The sequence below is a fragment of the Heteronotia binoei genome, chromosome 3, assembly GCF_032191835.1.
Source record: "Heteronotia binoei isolate CCM8104 ecotype False Entrance Well chromosome 3, APGP_CSIRO_Hbin_v1, whole genome shotgun sequence".
Lineage (NCBI taxonomy): Eukaryota > Metazoa > Chordata > Lepidosauria > Squamata > Gekkonidae > Heteronotia > Heteronotia binoei.
Window position 1 is genome coordinate 41,827,963 of NC_083225.1, and position 22,224 is coordinate 41,850,186.

General features: G+C 43.2%; 1 protein-coding gene across 2 annotated transcripts in view; it reads right to left on the reverse strand.

Annotated features, from left to right (window-relative positions):
• Positions 1-22,224, reverse strand: part of NALCN (sodium leak channel, non-selective) — a 290,882-nt gene that overhangs the window by 236,277 nt on the left and 32,381 nt on the right. Inside the window, exon 4 of one of the 2 annotated variants that reach the window (XM_060233671.1) lies at positions 10,069-10,125. The exons of the other annotated variant lie outside the window; for it this stretch is intronic. Coding sequence (XP_060089654.1) covers positions 10,069-10,125 — 57 coding nt within the window. The remainder of the gene's footprint in view (positions 1-10,068; positions 10,126-22,224) is intronic. 2 annotated transcript variants of the gene reach the window in all.

Below are 22,224 nucleotides of genomic sequence, written 5' to 3' on the forward strand. Positions count from 1 at the left end.
TCTCTACCCTAAGGAGTCTCAAAGTGGCTTACAGTCGCTTTCTCTTCCTCTCTCCACAATAGACACCTTGTAAGGTAAGTGGGGCTGAGAGAGCTCTGAGAGAACTGTGACTGCCCCAAAGTCACTCATCAGGCTTCATGTGGAAGAGTGCAGATTCAAACCCAGTTCTCCAGATTAGAGACTGTCCTTAACCAGTACACCATGCTGGCTCTGAAAAGCCAGCATTTTAAAGCTATACCTTCCACTTCTTGCATGATTTTGTGCCAATACATCTGGAGTACAGGTGCACTCTGGATAAACCAAGAGGCAGCAAAAGAACACAGCCATCCATCTTTCCCCCTAATTTATGCCTTACATGTATGCCCTTCCCCCTAATATATGCCTTATGGCCCCAACCTACAACATACTTGCCGGTTTGCTGCCTTGAGGGAGCCTATGCTGGGTGGAAGAGTAGTATAAAAATATTTTAAATAAATATTAAATATATTGTTCAGACAGATCTCTTCTAAGCAGCATAACTGAATGTATTGCAGAGCTATTTTTAATCCACTTTTCTCCACCCAGTGTGGGTTCATATGCTTCCCTTCCCTCACTGACAGCGTTGCCAGGTCCCAGACTCTCTCTGGCAGGAGTGGGAGGGAGCTTTCCAAGAGTGGGGGTGATGTTGATGACACCACATAGAAGAGATGTCATCATGCCAGGGATGCCACATGGTAATGCTTTGGTATTTTGGGCCAAGCTTGCCCAAAATACCAGAGCGTTGCCATGGGATGCCCCAGCATGATGGTATCACTTCTGCATGACAACATCACATTGGGGACACTGTGCCACCACTGGTCATGGCTGTTGGGGGCCTGCAAAATCAGGGGATCCTTCACTCCCACCTGGGGGCTGGATACCCTATTCACCAAACACAGAGACATATTCTTGGAGAAGGGACTGCAGTTAGAGCCCGATGTTGCCTTTGCTCTAAGTATCTGTGGTAACTTGCAACCACAGGAAATATGAGAGTGATGTCCTAAGGTAGCCTATTTTTCTCATAAACACCTATGAAAGTACTTTAAAACTGAGACACTAAGTACACTCAAGCCCTCTTCCCATGTTAATAGCTCCCTTCTCACCACCACACACGTGCTAGAGAAAACAAAAATGTAATAATGGAAGAAATTTTATTTGCTGATACGTGATTCAAATAAAGGTATGTCAGTAGTCTACAGGACTTCTAGCATACCAATATCTGACTCACCAGTGACACATATGAATTAGGTGTGTGCACTTCATTTTTTTTTCATTTTAATTCATTATTTCAGAAAGGTTATGATTATGTAATCCTGACATTTCAGTAGTATTGATATCATTTCATGAATTCATTTGGTTGGTTTTTGTTTTATTCAGGAACATCAGGTATTGGTAGATATGACATCCAGACTCCAGAGGCCAGGCCTACTGCCACTGGTTTTAAAAGAACCTAAAATAACTTTTTTTAAAATTGCATAATGTGAGGGTATAAATTTCAGGAGTGCCTTTTGCCATTTTTGATATCTCCAAGATTAAATGGAAAATACAAATGTCAAGTATAATCAATCACAGCTTGGAAATATCCAAATGCACACCCTAATATGAATCCTCCCTTCATTAAAAATTATGTTGGAAAATGCCAATAAATGAAAATTGTGAATGAGATGTATCTCTTATTTGGATTTCAGATACTAATGAACTCAAACAGATCAAAACTGGTTCAAGGACAAATGATAGTTTTATCTTAACATCTGGGTATAGAAAAACACACATTTAAATTGCAAAACAAGCCGTTTCCAGGTATTATGTCACATGAAACTAGTGGCCAACAACAGCCCTATCAGAAACACATTGCTCCCAATATGTGTGGCCATTTTCTCCAAAAAGGGAAAAAAGAAGAGTTGGATTAATACCTTGATGCTCTCTATCCAAAGGAGTCTCAGAGTAGCTTACAATTGCCTTCCCTTCCTTACACCACAACAGACACTCTGTAAGGTAAGTTGGGCTGAGAGAGCTCTGAGAGAACTGTGACTGACCCAACGTCACCCAGTTGGCTTCATGTGGAGGAGGAGTGGGGACTCAAACCTGGTTCTCTCAGATAAGAGTCCACCGCTCTTAACCACTACACCACACTGGCTCTCAGTATGGGTGAACATCTTTGTGTAAGGCCCATTCTGTGAATAATCAGTTTTATGTACATTTTTGTTAAATTAATGGAATGCTTAGTTTTGAATTGAGGAAGGCCAGGTGCCAAAACACCTTTGATATTGGTTCTTGCATATGGAGACAACATGTACTTTTAAACTGGTATTTATGCAAACAGACATTTGTCTTTATATAGAGATTAGATATTTATATGCTGAACCACAGGACTGTTGTTTTTAAATGACATTTTAGCACTTCTGAATGTATTATTAAATTATATATGATATTTTATACATTTGCCCTGTGTGTGTAATTACATTTTACTTTCTTTTTCTTTGTTCCAGTCTTTTTGATTATCTTTCTCATACAGGGTTGTGTTTTTCTTCACGTTTCCCAGTTGTACTAAAAAGGGATTCCCTTCAACTTTTTCTCCAGTGGAAAAGTTGGTTGGATCAAATCCAGTGCACTACATATATATCGTTAAAAGTAAAAGGAAGCATTGCATACATTTCAATTATTTATAAAATTTGTTTCCAAAAACGTTTCTTTTATGGCTTCAAAATTTCCAAACATTTTATATCTTTGTAACTTTGTACTCAGTAGCCAGTTTTCACAATTATGTTAAGAATGACAAATGGAGTTTTATCATGTCATATGCTTTGAAAACAAAAACATTCATTCTTTAGAATAGATGGAAAGGGGTCATTATCTATACAAGCTTATTTTTACCATTCTGTTAACTATCCCTACACCCTGTCATGCTCCGCAGAGACTAGGAAACAGAACCCAAGGTAGGAATATGAAGACACAGGGTAGAAACTAACTAGATGTAGATCACACATCTCTGCTTGATTCTAAAATCCAAACTGTGGGCGTCTGTTGCCTCAGTTTATCGTTCCAATTTTAGTATATGTGCAGCTGAAGCGATCACGTCTCAGTTTATCTCAGATCCATGCTGGGGAAGAGAGATAGAATTAACCCTTCAACCTAGGGTTGCCAAGTCCAATTAAAGAAAAATCTGGGGACTTTGGGGGTGGAGCCAGGAGACTTTGGGGGTGGAGCCAGGAGACATTGGGGGTAGAGCCAAGAACAAGGATGTGACAAGCATAATTGAACTCCAAGGGAGTTCTTGCCATCACATTTAAAGAGACAGCACACCTTTTAAAATGCCTTTCTTCCATAGGAAATAATTAAGGATAGGGGGACCATATTTTGGGGCTCATAGAATTGGACCCTCTGGTCCAATCGTTTTGAAACTTGGGGGGTATTTTGGGGAGAGGCACTAGATGCTATACTAAAAATTTGGTGCCTCTACCTCAAAAAATAGCCCCCCCCAGAGCCCCCAATACCCACGGATCAATTTCCTATTATTCCCTATGGGAATCGTTCTCCATAGGGAATAATAGAGTGCCTAGTAGACATTTCCCTCCCCCCCAGCTTTCTAAAGGGGGGGGAGGGCCTCCAAACTAGGGAATCCCCCGCCCCCTCCCTCTCACACACACACACTTACCAGATCTTCCTCCCGACAACTCTACTTCCTGTGAAAACGAAAGCAAAAGAAAGCCCTTTCTGCTTCCTGCCCAGCTTTAAAGGGGCAGACATTTTGCAAACGGCTCAGGAGCTCTACAACATGAAGCCTAAAGGTATGTTCTCCCCCCCTCCACCCCCCACCCCCGCTTCCAGAGTTTTGAAGAGCGGGAGATGAGGCTGCGAACCCAGAAGTCTCCCGCCAGAGCGGGAGGTTTGGGAAGCCTACTTCAACCTTAACTCAATTTCGCTATTCAAAACTGGCTACTCCATTTAGCATTTTTTAAAAATGGCATCTGCTTTACACCTAGTTTTCCCCCCCTTTAAAACAATGACAGTGCAATAAGCAACCTCCTTTCAAAGAGCAAAACCAAGTGACTGTGGAAGGGTTAAACCCACTCTTCCTTTGTTAAAAACCTCCAAGGCAAACCGAGGCTGTAGGAGTCTACAGTTTGCAGACAAAGGCTTTATGAGTTGGTATTTTATAGATGGCAGAGGATGCATCTCCCTCATGTGTGTATTTTACTCCTTGGCTGGCTATAGTCAGGGAAATAGGGGGCGATGACAGAACTTGTTCTCTGTCTCTGAAGCTGGGATCACCAAGGACAAATGTCACACCCACAACTGTGTTCTCAAGTGTACTATTTACTTACTGTCTTCAGAGTGAACAATAGCCATTTGTTTCTATGATGAAAACACAAGCCCCACACTTGAAGACAAATGGGGTCATTATGACTAATGCTGGGTGGCCTGGCCTTCACTACAAGAGATTCCCATGGGGGGAGGGGTAATGTACCTTTATACACAGAGTACATGCCAGGGGTTCTCAGAGGATATGGGCTTTCCTTTGTAGATATCCATATATTTTTTTTTGCTAGATAGCACGTGCATACCAAAGAAAATATTTTGTTCTAACAATAATCTCTCCCAATTCATTTCCACTCATTCCTCAATTATTTGGAAAACTGACCAACAGAAGGATGGGGGTGCCAGATGGTGCTGCAGACGCTAAAAGAAGCTACTTTTTTTCACTTGTTCAAAATTATACAGCAAGATCGGGCAAAAGCCTCCCATAATTACATTTATAGTACTGAAAGATAGCCAGCACTGAGGCCATTATGAAAATGCAAAGATGAAGGTGACAGTATATAGAAAGAGCACTGTGCCTCACCCCAACATATGATCCTTTGGGTGGAAAACTAATAGGAAAAATTTAATACTGCAAATCACAGGGGCACATATTAAGGTCCACAGCACCATACTTAATGCTAGCAATCTCCTAGCCATGATTAGGAGATGGAGAATATTCCATAAACCTATCGGCTCCCTCACACTCCTCCCTCCCTCCGCCTATGCAAATTACCTTATTTCACTGGTTAGAACTATTTCGAAATGTTAAGTCTGCATCATTCCCAACCATGGATACCTTTAATCAGGATCTGCAAATTAGCTTCTAACCCTGGATCCAAACCCTGATATGAAATTAATGCTTAGACTGCTGATGATGTAACACTGAATCTTAGTTAATACTAGCCACTGGGGGAAATGAATTTTTACAAGCGAATGTTACACCATAGTTAAAAGATTGCTAATGGTACATTGGCCTTGTGTCAATTTTGAATCTTTTCTCCTTAAGGAAAAAAAAAGTTCTGTAACTAGGGTACTGAGAAACGCATAGTTATATCCAGTGAGCTTTTTCTTCACATAAGAGAGAGGAGGACAATTTCACCTGATTTCCCCCTTTTTACTACGCCCTGCTTTGCTGGGGTGCATATCATTTGAGGGTCACCTGACCCTTAGCAAAAGCTAAGTTCTGGGGTTATAAAGGAAGAGGGAAAGTAGGGGAAAAGCCATTGCAGCAAGTAGAAAACTCACTGGATCTAACCCATAGCCTGGGCCCTCCTTTAAGAGATGAATGGATCTGTGGCTTAATTTTTAAAAGAATACTTTCTAGGATCAAAAAGTGATCACTGAAACCTAAAACAGAAAACAAACTAGAAAACAAACTTCTAAAAAAAAATACACATAAGTCACATGGTTTTGTTTTAGCACTGAACCATGACTCAGAACACAGGAAAATTAGCAATAGATGGAATTTTGGACATCTCAGCTGATCTGAATAACTTCCATGGTTAAGAGATGTGTCTTCAGTCTTCCCCAACATCCTGAAGATTACATCCTAAAAACAACACACTGTGTACCATAACTTTACATTATTGGGTACTGCATGCATTTCTGAGCAAATATTTTCACTGTTCAAAATGAACATTAGAACAGCCACCCAATTCAGACATTACCATGTGAGCATACAGGAAAAACATTCCACCCTGGAATGAGGTTTTTATTTTTATTTTATTGGGAAGTGAGGTCTAAAGAACATCTGTCCCATCTCTGACATTAGAAACAAACACTAAAGTGATGCACAAACTTCTTTTCTAGTGGGCACTATGCCCATTAACAAAGTTCAACATGTGTGCATATGTCTGGGCAACTTGTGTATGTGAACTTGATTGTGACTTCCTGATAAATCTGTATAATTCTATTGTTCATATCTTCATCAGCAATTTCAGGTGAGTTTCTAGGATCAAAGACTCACATAAGACTGTTTTCTTACATTTGTGTTACTGAAACTCTTCAATAAAGTCTACATGGATGAAGATCATTGTTAGTATAACTTGGAATTCTCTCTTTTCTTTGAATGTCCTCTCTTTATGCGAGTGTTTGGCTTATGTACAGTGTTTCTAAACCTGCTTCACACAATTGGAGAGGATTGATTTATCCAAACAAATAACGTTTGTAGCAGCAGTTATTCTGGATTTTCACTTTGCTTTTCAGTTTGGAAAGGTTAATGCCATGTTCTGTCACTAGGTTTCACTGTTTCCATTCTTCTTTTAGAAGAACCACAACTGTTTTATAATACCACTCTGCATCTTTAGGTGCTGCTGCTTGTTGCTGTGTCCTTTTTGTCTCTGGGCTAACACTGGAGGATTTTGTTTTTGTTTTGTTTAACATGGCGAATAAGGAGAAAGAAAGCTAGCATTTCTAACCAGACAGCATGGTTAAAAGTGGAATATGCAAATATCCACACAGGGACCAAATACGCCAATAACTATGCATACAGATTGAGCAAACTTGTCATCAGATTCACAGTGTTACTCTTTTATGCAATATGCTTTCCTGCATATGTAAATATGGAATAACTCCCATACCTACAATAAGGTAACATCTGAATTGGTTGTTAGGTTCACACCAGAGACTGTGTAAACGACAACACATAAGTGCAATGCATCTATTAGAGATAACCTGATGTCACAGTTTGTGAAAAATGTTAACGATGCATAAATAAGATACACAAATTAGCAATGCCCTTCTGGCTCATTCTGAATCTCCACAGCAGCCTTCATTTATGAACAAATCACTAGAACAAAACTGCATGAGGGCTTCTAGTCTGAGAAGGGAAATGAAGCTGAAGAAAGAAAAGTCCACATAGCAAATAAAATAAATTCATATTTTATTTCAAAGCTATCTAGAGAGTTTTGCCTTCCTTCCCAAGATGTAAAGCTGGTAACACATACTAAATTTAAATTATGTGTAAAAGTTCTCCGAATTCAAATTTGCCTCACAAATTTAAGGAACCTTTAGTTGTTTCTTTACAGTACTCATCCTATTTCTTACCCCATGCAAGGCCGCTGGGGAAGTCTTAACAGACAAGTTAAATCATTTGACAGAACAAGTTTAATAAAGACTGATGTCTCCTTCTCTCTGATTGCTTGGGTTCTTTAGATGTGTGGATTTGGCCCTGGAGACGCATACTACAGTCAAATAAAAGGGTTTTGTCTGTGCAAAAGAAGAGCTATGATTTTTTTTTTAAAAAAAATTGCAGGGTGTCCTATGTAGTCTGAAAAAGCTTTAAGGAAACAGGGTTAACTTGACCACTATGGAATATGAAGTTCATGTGGACTTTCCCACTAACATTACAAAAAAAAGGAGCAATCTTTACAGTTCATGCATGCTGGGGAGAAGAGATCTGGAATCTTCACTTAACATTCACTGTGGGATTTTCCAAGTCTCCATCCTGCTCCTTCATTTGCACCATTACATCCTCAAACTAAGGAAGTGGAACTTGGAAATGCAATTTGCAAAAATTAACCAAGAAGGTGACGGCCATGCAATCAAGGTAAAATGCAAGCCGAGCATCATTTGCTTACAGACAATTCACTATGAAAGCATGAAATCTGGTGCATTTTTTCTCAAAAGGCAGTTGGTAGTCTGCATGACTGCACTTGAATATCTGTAATACAATGTACAAAGAAGACACAGGATCTGAAAGGGTAGGATGAAGTGTACAGCATTCCTTCCAAGGTCTTTTTTCATGACCCTTGAAATGCATTGATTATCTAGCCCTTGTCTTTTCATTCAGTTCCTTCCTTTCCTATCCAATGCTATAATTTATTCTGAGTACAGAATCCAGTCTTTCATGAAAAATGATTGTTTGGTGCTAACCACACATAGGGCACATAGTCAACCTTCATACTCAAACTGGCCATCATGGAAACAAAATGGAAACACTAAAGCTATGCCAGTAATTTACATAACTGTTTCTGAACTACATAACCAAATAAATATTTTGAGTACAGTCTTCAAGGGTCACACAAAGACACTACAACAGTTTGCTGTTTATCCACAATGGGAACCAGCACAGATTGTTGTCATGCTTGTGCACTCATTCACTCCTCTCCTTCTTCCCATCCTATATAGAAGCCTTCCAATTTTTTGAAGCTTGAACTTGAACTCCTGCTGTCCTTAATGTTTGAAAGTAGGCACTTGGGCAACCAGATTTCCCCAAATGATTCTAAGAGCTCACATACACCTAGGCATCTGATGACTAGGGGTCCCAGCATTTTTTTTTTTGTCTAAAAATCATGTGCACAGGGACACAATACAGACTGGAAATGTGGCATGAAGAAGAATGGTGGATTTATGCCGTGCCCTTCTCTCTGAATCAGAGACTCAGCAGCTTACAATCTCCTTTATCTCCTTCCCCCACAACAGACACCCTGTGAGGTGGGTGGGGCTGAGAGAGCTCTAACAGCAGCTACTCTTTCAAGGACAACTCCTCCAAGAGCAATGGCTAACCCAAGGCCATTCCAGCAGCTGCAAGTGAAGGAGTGGGAAATCAAACCTGGTTCTCCCAGATAAGAGTCCACTCACTTAACCACTACAACAAACTGGCTCTCACATGAAGGGAGGCCTTCCTCCCTGCACCATTTCCCCAAACATAAAGGGACCCATGGAGTCCTGTTAGGGGAATATACAAGTACTCATACAGATGCTTGTAAGTTTCATACCATAAAAACAACATAGGCTAGAGGAAGGTTTAAGAGTCCTTCTTCCACTCAAAGTGAGCCCTCACATGTGCTTCTAATGGAATAAAAATCCCAGCAGCACTGAACCCTAAACCTGCATTTAACTAGTTTAGGGTAACTGAACCCTAAACCTGCATTTAACTAGTTTAGAATCCTAGGACTGATTCACAAGTTACAAAGTCCACTTTTTGTAATAAGTGGATCAGCCTTTAGTTTGTGGAGGGGAAAGGCTCCAAGCATTCAACCATCACATAAAATGTAGATAGAGCAAGATGGGTAGCCATGTTAGTCTGTCTGAAGCTGTAGAAAAGAGTCCAGTAGCACCTAAAGACTAACAAATTTTGTGGTAGAGTATGACTCAGAAAAGATTACAATTTGGAGAACTTTTACACATAATTTAAATTTAGTATGTATTACTCTACCACAGATTTTGTTAGTTTAAGGTGCTACTGAACTCTTACTCTTTTCTGCTCTTTTCATAAAATGGAGTTTGCTTTAAGTCTTCCATCCTAGAAGGCCTTCAAATCATGTTCCAGGAGAAGAGAGAGCAGTACACCCAAACACAACATCTGCATTTGTGCCTGTTGTAGATAAAGGTCTGACTACCTAAGTTATTGTCATAGCACCCATGGCATTTTTATTCAAGACTACGTACATGCAGGAATACATAGAGGAATGCATGTGAGAATTCATTCCTCAATGGATTATAATTTAAAATGTATTGGAGGGCATTTTCAAAGCAGACACACTTTGCGAGTTAACATGCAATATATATACTTCCTTTGCAAGACAGCTGGTGCTAGCTTTCAGTGACCATGAGAAAGAAAATCATAGCTGTATATACAGGTTAATGTTTATGGCACAGAAAATGATGCAATCACACACACTCTGCTTTCAAGTCTCCATAAACCTTTGTATAAAACTCCACTTTGGCTTTGACAGACAAGCAAATTCTGGTGTTAACTCCAAGAAGGGAAATATCTCCAAGCAAGGTGAACGTGTTCCATCTTACCTTGAACATCTGAAATGGCTGTGTTGTTGTTAACCTCCAGCCTTTTCCCAACTCCATCTACAGAAAAAAGGAGATTACCTCCATTCATGAGCTTTGCACATTAGTGTTATCTGTCAGTGTACCAACGTAAGAGAAATAGTCTCATGCCATGATAAATGTGTGGTCTGCAGACACCAAAAAACCTCACTTCAGTCATGCTCTTTTACAAATATACTGTCAGTTTCTTGACCTGTCAAGTGGGACTGGGTGATATTTCCCATCCAGACATAAAACTCTCTTTTCCTTTAGTTGAAGTACAGTTTGGAAATCAAGCTTCTTAAAATCAGGATCCTCTATCAAATTCAGACTGTATGGCCACAACCAAGTGTGGATCACCCAGCATCTTCTGTAGTAAACCACTCCAAATTCTAGTAAGCATGTTCAAAAGCTGCATCCAAACACCCTGGACACTTCACCATCCTCAAATGGATTTTCCATGTAGGACAATACAGTTGAGAAATATCACTATAGTTCATTGATAGTACAATATCCAATTGTGTGCAAATGCAGCCAAACTATGGTACAAAAAACACCAAAAGAGAAAGCATGCTACAGATGGTTTCGGCAACACACAAACTATCTAAAAGGCAGGAGAAAAAAGAATGACTCCAGCACAGCATTTCTGCAGGTGGAAGTTGTTGTACCCACAGAGCACCAGTTTCTCAGCTGCCCCCATTCCATGGCAGCCCAAAATGCCCCCCCAAATCCTGTTCCTGGTGATCTCCTCTTCTCCAAGAACAGGAATCCAGTGAGTCTGTCATGGGAGTGGGGAGCTGAGAAAGCTGGTCTCCACAGGCAGAAGTCCTTGCACTCACAGAAATGCTGCACTGGGACCAACTCAAATATTACTGGCATGAGAACAAGTTAGTCCAAAAAAAACCCAATCAAAAGCTAACAAGAGGAGGCAAATTCCTCAGAGTCAGGAATGTGAGACACAACAGGTCAGAAGCCTGCTTCGGGTCAATGGAAAACTTCTCACAAATAAAAAGACTCAAAGATAGTCACTGAGGTGACACACAGAGGGTGCTGGGTTTTGGCATGAGGGGCCATGTTCAAATTCTTGCTGAGCCATGAGGAGACAAAATCAGGTGGCATTCTCATCTCTTCCATTATTATGAACGACACCTTCCAAGCAACACACTGGCTCTGAGAGGATAAAATGAGGTAAGAGTAACTGCGACCTTAAAACCAGAGGACAGAATGGTTAAAAACCCTAAATAAATAAATGTACTGGGTAGAGAAAGACTGCACTTAGACAGGGCTTGACTGTTTCTAAAGGGCTAAGATAATAGGACAGAATGTAGCCTCTCACTCTGCAATAAATATAATATCTAAGGACAGTTGTGACAATAAAATATACCCACCAACATCTTTCATGTGAAAACAAGAATAAGTTTCTTAATTTATATACCAAGGCACATTCCCTCACATGCTCCTTCAAATTTCTGAAGTTTCTTCTCTAGTTGGTTTGCCAACATATTTATCTTCTCTGGAGTAGACACTGCTCCCAAAATCCAAAAAAGATCAACTTGGGTTAAAGAAATGCTAGGGAAACATGAAAGTCCTGCGGTAGGTAACATTTGAAGCATATCTTAATGGATAAAGGGGTGAGATGGCATGCTGAATGCTGCAAGATGCCTTGGTGTTCATGTGAGTCTATAAATCTGCATGCATGCTAGAGAAATCAGCCAGTATCATAATGCCCCTGTATAAATTGATGGTGCGGTCTCATTTGGAAAACGGTGTACAATTTTGGTCACCGCACTTCAAAAAGGATATTATAGCATTGGAAAAAGTCCAGAAAAGGGCAACTAGAATGATTAAAGGTTTGGAACACTTTCCCTATGAAGAAAGGTTAAAACGCTTGGGGCTCTTTAGCTTGGAGAAACGTCGACTGCGGGGTGAAATGATAGAGGTTTACAAGATTATGCATGGGAAGGAGAAAGTAGAGAAAGAAGTACTCTTCTCCCTTTCTCACAATACAAGAACTCGTAGGCATTTGATGAAATTGCTGAGCAGTCAGGATAAACAGATAAAAGGAAGTACTTTTTCACCCAAATGGTGATTAATATGTGGAATTCATTGCCAAAGGAGGTGGCGGCGGCTACAAGCATAGCCAGCTTCAAGAGGGGATTGGATAAAAATATGAAGCTGAGATCCATCAGTGGCTATTAGCCACAGTATATTACTGGAACTGTTTGGGGCAGTGATGCTCTGTATTTTTGGTGCTTTGAGGGGGGGGGCAAAGTGGAAGGGCTTCTAGACCCACTTGTGAACCTCCTGATGGCACTGGGTTTTTTTTTTGTTTTGTTTTTTTGGCCACTGTGTGACACACAAGCTTGATCCAACATGGCTTCTCTTATGTTCTTACCAGCTACTTGGGAATTTTACTCCTAGAGAGTATGGACAGGAGGTCTAACTCATGAAGGATGGAAACTCTGAGAGCCCCCCCAAAACAATTTTAAGACTCCTTAAGGAGGGGGGGGGGTCATGGGCAGAGGAGGCAGACAAACTAGGCTGCCCAGCCCCTCCCCCCCCCCGCACCATCACAGTGCACCCCGCCTGGGCCCTGCCAGCTGCTGCGCGGATTTATCTTCCAGGGGAGTCAAGCCTTCTCCAGCGGTCTTTCTAAAGATAAGATGCATGCTGTGATCGCACCAGGGGGTGAGGGGAGGCGAAGGGGCAGGAAGAGAAGGGAAAGGAGGGGCGGGCAGAGGCAGTGGTGGCAGTGCATGGGTGGAGGAAACTGTGCTGCTTCTCCAGACTCAACCAGTTTTTTAAACATTGCATTTCACTTTTTATAAATGGCTATTGTATTACTATTCCACACATTTGTATGTAATGGACAGACAAGAACACCAAACTATGTAATGAGGCCAAGGGCAGGGAAATGAATGAGAGCTGAGTAACGGCATGGAGGTTAATAGCATCCACATGATAAAAGAGTAGTATTATATACAGAATCAATCTGTTTTAACTGGAAGGACACATTACAAGTGATATGAGCTGCTGCTGAAAATCTCTATATCGAATTCTCTCCCTTCCTCTTGAAAAAGATGACACATGGGCATCTGGATGAAGTTTGGTGTTTCCTTGAGCCAATGACATTAATTCCCAAGTACAAAAATGCAGAATTTCACAACATAAGGCAATTGTTACTACAAAACACTACCAAGGAGTAGAAATTCAACGTAGGGATGCCATTATCGATGGCAGCTTTGTGTCTCCTGTATATCTGCTCTCTCTAGAGTTGCCAAGTTCAATTTAAGAAATATCTGGAGACTTTGGGGGTAGAGCCAGGAGACTTTGGAGCCAAGAGCAAGGGTGTGACAAGCACAACTGAACTACAAAGGGAGTTCTGGCCATCACATTTCAAGGGACCACACACCTTTTAAATACCTTCCCCCCATTGGAAATAATGAAGGCTAGGGGCACCTTCTTTGGGGGTCCATTTTTTTTTAAACATAAAAGGTATTTTGGGGAGAGGCACTGGATGCTATGCTGAAAATTTGGTACCTCTATCTAAAAAAATACAGCCCCCCCCACAAGCCCCAGATACCCGCAGATCAATTCTCCATTATATCCTATGAGAATTGGCCTTCATATGGAATAATAGATTGCCCAGCTAACATTCCCCCCCCCACCACTTTCTGATGTCTCTGAAGTGGGGGGAGGGTCTCCACCTGGGGATTGGCAACCCTAGCCCTCTCAGGGTTGCCAACTCCAAGTTGGGAAATTTGTAGAGATTTGGGGGTGGAGCCTGAGGAGGGTGAGGTTTGAGGAAGGAAGGAATCTCAGTGGAGTATAATGCCATGAAATCTACCCTCCAAAATAGACCTATTCTCCAGGAGAAAAGACCTTTGTAGTCTGGACATCAGTTGTAATTCCAGGAAATCTCCAGACCCCACCTGGAGGATAGCAGCCTTAGTCACTATTGATATAGAGGCACTGTTTCCTATATTTTCAAGATAACGTTGGGTTTCTTTTAATTATTCTTATATTTTAATAGCAAAGGCTGGGTATCTTTGAATACTTAAATCCAGTGAGTGGAGCTGTAAACAGGCAAAACAGATCTTTCTACAAACCTGAAAAGGGTCCTAGTTCTGCAGAAAAATGGATTAAAAAAAAAACAAAACACTAGACAGCTTAAAAATCCAAAAGTGATAAAAGGAGCACCTTTAGGCAGGGAAAGGATATTGGGACTGCCAAGACGGGGTAAAGATGTTTTTAAAATTCCTAGAAATAAGAAATAAGAAATTTGGTGCTCCTTTTATCTCTTTTGGATTTTTAAGCTGTCTAGTTTAAAAAAAAAAAAACTGTCGAAAATGAATAATCATGTGTTGGATAGATGTTGGAAATGTAAAAAACATGAGGGATCTTTCTACCAAATGTGGTGGACTTGTGAATTGGCAAAACAATTTTGGCAAATGATTCAGCAAGAGATTTCAAAGATTCTGGGTTATAACATAAAGAAGGCACCAGAAATCTTTTTGTTGGGATTACAAATGGAAAGTTTTCCGAAACAAGATAGAACAATACTTTGGTACATGCTTTCAGCTGCATGGACAATATATGCGCAGATGTGGAAGCAGCACAAAATACCAGAAAAGTGGGACTTGATTATGAAAATTATGCATTGGAGTGAAACGGACAAACTGACAAGAATCTTAAAAGAATATGATTTAGAAAAATTTAAAAATGAGTGGGGAAAATTTCAAAAGTATGTGGAAATACAATGGAAGGTGAAAGGACATTTAGTGATGTTTGACAATAGTTAACTGCTAAAGGAAATGTACCGTAAATTTAATTGTATTTTAACTGTATTTTATTGTATTAACTGTATTTTATTGTAATCATGGTATGCACCATGTCTTGTGAGCCGCCCTGAGCCTGCCTCGGTGGGGAGGGCGGGATATAAATAAAAATTTATTATTATTATTATAAATGGACTATAGTTAAAAAATGTGACTATGGGACTATACCCTTTCTTATTTTTTTTTCAACCTATATTGATAAGGAGTATAGTTAAAGTGAGATTATGGGAATTTACTTTTCTTCAATTTTATTTTTATGAAAAAGATTGTGGACTAATGAAGCATAATGAAGATGGATAATAATCATAGCTAATGGTTTTTTCCTTAATTTTAATTTACTATAGCTATAAGGGTTTTTTTTTATGAAGATTCTTAAAATGTTAAACTACCTTTTATTTCTTTTTAGTACTTTAAGTAAAATGCACCAGTGGCGGTCACGAAAAGGGGGGGGAGAGAGGTGGAAAATGTGATGCAACGTATTGGTACTAAACATTTAATAAGAGTTGAATATTATTATAATATTTTGGAGAATAATAAAAATTTATTTTACAAAAATTCCTAGAAATTTGGGTGGGAGCCTGTGCAGGGTCGGGTTTGAGGACAGGAGGAACCTCAGAAGGGTATAATGCCATAGATTCCACCCTCCATAGTAAGGTATCCACGTCTACTTACCTGGCTGACAAGGGATGGGAAGGAGCCTTCTGGGAGTGGGGAGGGTGGGGACGGTGTTGTTGCACATTACATCATTGGGGCAATGACATCATGCCGGTCATATCGCGCAGCAACGCTCTAGCCAAAGCTCTATGGTAAGAATAGTTTTAACCAAAATACTACAGCATCATCATTACTTCTCTGTGTTGTCACTGAAGCGGGAGGGGGCTGTCTGGGAGTGAGGCTTCCCCCACCATCCAGACGGGAGCCCGTGAAATTGGGAGAAACCCTGCCTGGACTGGGAGTCTGGCAATCCATTTCTTCTGGAGGAACTAGGGTTGCTAACCTGCAGTTGGGGGCTGGAGATCACCTGGAATTACAACTGCTTTCTAGATGACAGAGATAGGTTCCCTTAGAGAAAATGACTGCTTTGGAGAGTGGACTTTATGACGTACTCCGCTGATGTCCTTGTCCTCCCATGGCTGTACCCCTAAATCTCCAAGGATTTCCCAGTCTCAGTCTAGCAACCCTAAGAAGAACTGATCTCTGTAGTTGGGAGACATGTTATGATTCCAGGAGCTTTCCAGCCCCACCCAGAGGTTGGCAAGAAAGAGGTTCCGTAGAAAAAGAGAAGGAAATAGGGAAAAAAGGAGAGGGGCTGTTATGTATGTGGACCCAAGGGAAGACTCTGGATGTTTCCGCCAGGCTCATTGGAGCCATATGGACTGAGTTTGGGGACTCGGGAACAAAGGGCTGCAGGATTCAAATCCCTGCAGCCCAGGACCAATCACAAGCCCCCACCGGTTTGAATGACCCAATAACGTGCTTGCACGGGAACCCAGAGATGTATATAAGTTTGACCCGTGGGTCCCAGTCTTGTAATGTGACCTTATACTATGTCACTCCTATTAAAGAGCTTGTAATCACTGACTCTGAGACTCTGCCATGCATAGAACTCACTATATTATAGTGGCGACAAGGATGGGATCCGGATGAGTGAGGGCACCCTGGCACTGCCAAGCGCATCGAGCTCCAGCACCGCCGCGCAACAAGCAACACCTAGCCCAATCATGGCTGCCACGTCCGGATCGCAAAACTCCATTCCGGAGTTCGACATGGCACAGCCCAAGGCCTGGGAAGCCTAGATCAAAAGACTCAAGTACCACCTCATGGCACAGCGAATCAAGGATGATGAACCCGAAATAAAGAAGGCCATCCTGCTGAGCAACTGCAGCATTGCCACGCTACAGTTAGAGGAGGGCCTGGTCGTGCCAGAGATGCTTGAGGCGTCTTCCTTCAACAAGATCATCAAGGCGCTGACTGACCATTTTGTCCCAAAGCCTACTCTCCTCACCTGGAAGCTAGTTTCTCAACAGCTTCCAGGAGCCGAATGTCGCAACCTTCCTAGACTGCCTGCGAGACCTGGGCAGGAAGGTGGAGTACGCTACACAATTGGAAGAAACCCTGCTTGTGAAGTTCACTCATGGCCTCAGGGACGTGAAGGCACATCGGAAAATCATGATGGAATCAAAGCTGACCTTGGAGAAGGCCCTACAAATAGCCACCGCAGCCAAGGATGCGCACAAGGAGAAGGCCCGCTGCCCGGGAACCAGTGCTCACCAGCTGCGACCGGCCGCAGAATCGGACGACTCAGACGGGGACGACGCACTCAAGCTGCACCAGTTGGGCCAACAAAAGCCAAGGCCAGGAATGATGGAATTAATCACCCCCAAGACATGCGCCAGCTGTGGGGAGCCACATGAGCGGCGCACGTGCAAGTTCAGGAGCACGACCGGCCATACATGTGAGAAGGCCGGGCACATAGCTCGGGTGTGCCGGTTGGTGGTGCTGTGCCAAGGAAAACTTCCTCGCCAACAGAATGGCCGCCGCCACGAGGTTGCACTAGTGGATGACAACCAGGCACTCACCACTTTGGGGACCCAGCTATGCCAGTTACTCCTTCCCTCCCCAGATAAATATTACGTGACTGCGTTCATGGAAGGCAAGCCCTGCAAAATGGAGGTAGACTCCGGGGCGGGCCAGATGGTCATTTCGGCCTGCACGTTCAGGAAGATGTGCCCAGGGGGCGAAACCCAGTTACAACCAACCTCATTCATAGTCTGGGGCTTTCAGAAGCGGGAGGCTGCAGTCCTGGGAGTGGGTCTGGTCCGCATTAGGTATGGAAAGTCCAAGGGCAAGCTCCCTCTCATCATGGTGGAGGGCGATCTGTGCAGTCCTGGTTCCAGGCCCTGGGCATCCAAGTGACGGGGATCCATTACACCCCTGTTGAAAGAGATCTTCAAAAGGTGTGCGAAGAGTTCCCAACTGTTTTCAATGGGACTCTGGGGATGTACACCGGGGCCCCCGTAGCATTACAACTGGACCCCAACGTGCAGCCCATATGGCTGAAGGCCAGGCGAGTGCCACTAGCTCTTAGGCCCAAGATCGAAGAGGAGCTGGACCGCCTAGTGGCCCAAGGGGTTCTGGAACCAGTCGCTAATGTGAAGTGGGAGACTTCCATAGTAACCCCGATCAAACCCAATGGCAGCGTATGCATCTGCGCTGACTATAAATGTATGATTAATAAGCTGTTGCAAGGGAATGCATACCCCGTCCCGGTAGTGAGCCATGTGTTAACATCCTTAGTGGGAGCAAAACTTTTTTTGGAAATTAGATTTGGCACAGGTGTACCAACAGCTCCCTGTGGATGCCACCACAGCAGAAGCTCGAACCATCGTGACGCACCGGGGGGCCTTCAGAGTTAGACACTTGCAGTTCGGGGTCAGTGTGCCTCCGGGACTGTTTCAGAATTTGATGGTCTTCCTTCTTAAAGGCATTCCTGGGGTCCAGCCATTCTTCGACGGTGTGCTGACTGCGGCAGCCACCGAGGATGAATTTGCCGACCGTCTCTGAATGGTGTTGCAGAATTTCGAAGGGGCAGGGTTAAGGTAAAACAGGAGAAATGTGTATTGGGGGTGCCCACCATAGACTTTCTGGGGTATACGGTGGATGCGAGCGGCATTCATCCATCCCAGGACAAAATAAAGGCCATTTGTGATGTGCTGTTTCCCACCAACAAGGCAGAACTACAATCGTTCTTGGGAATTCTTAATTTCTACCATGCCTTCCTTCCGTATAAGGCAGAGCCCTTACAAAGACTGCTGGACAAAAGGGCACCATGGGTTTGGGGTCATCGGCAAGCTGCCGCTTTCCAGGCTGTAAAAGACATTTTAACTTCTAACAGCTTGCTGGCGCACTTTGACAAGCAACTACCTGTCGTGCTCACGTGCGACGCCTCGCCTTACAGGGTCAGCGCTGTGTTGGCCTACAGACTGCCGGATGGTTGCGAGGTTCCAGTAGCATATTATTCCAGGACCTTACAGAAACCAGAGCGAAACTACGCTCAAATAGACAAAGAGGGCCTGGCTATCGTGGCAGGGGTAAAAAAATTCCACGATTACCTGTAGGGCTGGCCCCTGATTATCTTGACGGACCACAAGCCCCTGCTGGGCCTGTTCACCCACGACTGACAAACGCCCCACTGCGGATGTTGAGGTGGTCCATCTTCCTGGCAGGTTATCAGTATGACTTTAAGTACCACCCAGGGAAAGTGATTGGTCACGCTGATGCTCTGAGCTGCCCGCCGCTGCCCTCCATGGACCCAGACCCTGCCCTGGCATTCCAGATTATGTCACTAGAAGCCCTCCTGGACCACCAGGTGTATGCAAAGGACATTGTCAGCTGCTTTTCCAAGGACAAAACCCTCTCCCGAGTACTGGACTGCGTGTGGAGGGGGTGGCCAGAAGGATGGGTGGGCTCGGAATTCTCAGCATTTGCATCCTGCCGGGACAAACTGTCTGTGCATAAAGGGTGTCTGTTGTGGAGAAGTAGGGTGGTGGTGCCCCCAGTACTGTGGCGGCAAGTCCTTTCAGCGCTGCACAAAACCCATCTGGAGATCGTACGCATGAAAGTGTTGGCCTGCAGCTATGTATGGTGGCCAGGAATTGACGACGCCATTGAATCCTGGGTGGCCCGATGTCAATCATGCCAGGAGACCCGTCCAGCATCGCCCCGCACCCCGGCCCAACAGTGGGAGTCCACTTGCAACCCCTGATCCCACCTGCACCTCGACTTCCAGGGGCATATATTCTTCCTCATTGTGGACTCCTACTCCAAATGGTTAAGAGGTAGTGCCAGTAGCCTCCACCTCTTCTTGGGCGGCATTAGGGGTGCTCCACAGGGTTTTCGCTACACATGGCCTCCCAGACACGTTGGTACCTGATAATGGGACGACCTTCACCTCGGCCGAGTTTCAGGATTTCTGTTACCGGAATTTAATAAAACGCATAAGGTCAGCCCCCTTTCACCCAGCCACAAACAGCCAAGCGGAAAGAATGGTGCAGGTTACAAAGGAAACGCATCATATATGGGGGAGTGGGAAGCACGTCTCATCGAGTGCCTCCTGGCACAACATTCCACCCCCAGTACAGTCACTGGCCACAGCCCAACAGAGCTTCTCCTGAGCTGGTGGCTGACAACCCTCCTGGATCACATGCACCTGGACCTACAAGAGGTGCCAGAGGCGGTCTGGGCCCCCCGGGGGTTTGACACAGGGCACTTAGTGTTTGCCAAAAACTTCAGGGGGCGGCGGCATGGATACCAGCACGAGTATCCAGTGTACTAGGGGCCATCATGTACAAAGTCATCTCAGAGGGGGGATTCACAATAAGGCGACACATTGACCAATTACGCACACGAGAGGCGCCCCGGGGGGGAAGATGAGGATGAGAACGCAACCACCCCGGCGCCTGCTCTAGGCGAAACAACCCCAATAACATGCTTGTGCGGAAACCCAGAGAGGTATATAAGTTTGGCCCGTGGGCCCCAACGCCAGTCTTGTAATGTGACCTTATACAATGTCACTCCTATTAAAGAGCTTGTAATCACTTACTCTGAGACTCTGCCAGAAACACCAACTAATGAAACATAGGTCAGACTTCTGTTCCTTCAAGGAATCTCATCTAGGAGCAACAAAAATTAAGTAAAGGAGCACATGATTCTATGTATAAGGCCCAAGACTCTGAAGAACACATGCAGAAGGGCTGTTACTCAGCAGTGTCACCCACATGAACAGGCTAGCCCAGGGGTGGCCAAAATGTGGCCCGGGAGCCACATGTGGCTCTTTCATACATATTGTGTGGCTCTTGAAGCCCTCACTGCCCCACTGACCGGTTTGAAGAAGGCATTTGTCTCTTTAAATCACTTCTCCAAGCCAAGCCAGTTGATGGTTTGGAGAATGTGTTTATAGTTAAAGTTGCTTTCTTTCTACCTCTTCCTCCCTCCCCCATCTATTTGCTTTTTTCCCACCTTTCCTTCCTTGTGGCTCTCAAACATCTGACATTCATGTCTTGCAGCTCTCAAACACCTGACATTTATTCTATTTGGCTTTTCTGTGAAGCAAGTTTGGCCACCCTTGGGCTAGCCTTTGCTACAGATCATTCCTCCTCCTTGCTCTGTTGCCTTTCAGCCAAATCCATGCAGGAGTAACTTGAGTCCAATTTGTCACTAACCCCAGCTTTTCATAAGATATATCTGGAAAGGGTTACTAATATGGTGGTGAACACTTCACACTGTGAGTTTCTGGTTTACTCCTCATTCCAATGCTCTGTACTCCTGAACAGGCCTTATTTCACTTCTTTGTTTCTCTTTCTCCTACTTTCCCTTCTCTGAAATGATTATTTGCCCCTAATTCCTTTCCAATTTTGACCATACTTGTCTGTTTGGAGCTTCCTAACACCAACCCTGAATTCTAACCCTTGGTTCCAGACCCTCAGACATAATGCTACTCACACCCTGGTAAGTTCTCTCATAAGCCGTGAAATAATATGATTCAGCACTGACTGAAAGACTCTGAACTCCCAAGAAGCCATTTTATAAAATGGGAGGGAAAACTGTATAAACACATATCTATTTATAACCATCCCCAGAGGCATGTTGTTCCAACTTAATATAATATTAAACACATGGCATTGAAGACAACATGATACAAAAGCCAAACACAAAATTGCTGGCTTTGGCTACTGTATTTCTTTGGCCTTTAGGGGAGAAAAAGAAATACATTGAAAGGAACCTTTAAAAGTTCTGTGAGCTCAAAACCAAGGAATAAGAATAATAAAAAGGCTTTCTTCTCTACACTGAACTGAGAAGCAAATCAATAATAAAAAAAAACCCTAACTAGTCTTTGATTTTCCAAGTTCATAAAGTAACAATATGAGCCAAATAATAGGTACATAGAATAACCCAAATGCCTTTGATTTTTTCCTCCCTTAATAGTCTGTGGAGTACACCCAGAACTTGCAAATAGCCTCACTGTGTAAAATTCAGTCATTTCACACCCACAAGCGCAAAAATCTCATGCCAAAATAACCCCAGTAATCAGCAAGAACATTCTAGTATACCAAGTACTGCAGAGATGTAGGATTAGCAGAACAAGAGAACACAAAGGAGAAGGGAAGGTTGAAATAAGTAAGAAGGTGAAAAGGAGGCAGGAAATTAAGATCTGTAGGCTAAGCATGTTATTCAACTAAGGTTATCAATCATATTTTCTGTGAAAGACATCACAGTAAGAGGCTGCCAATCAGTTCTGGGATGA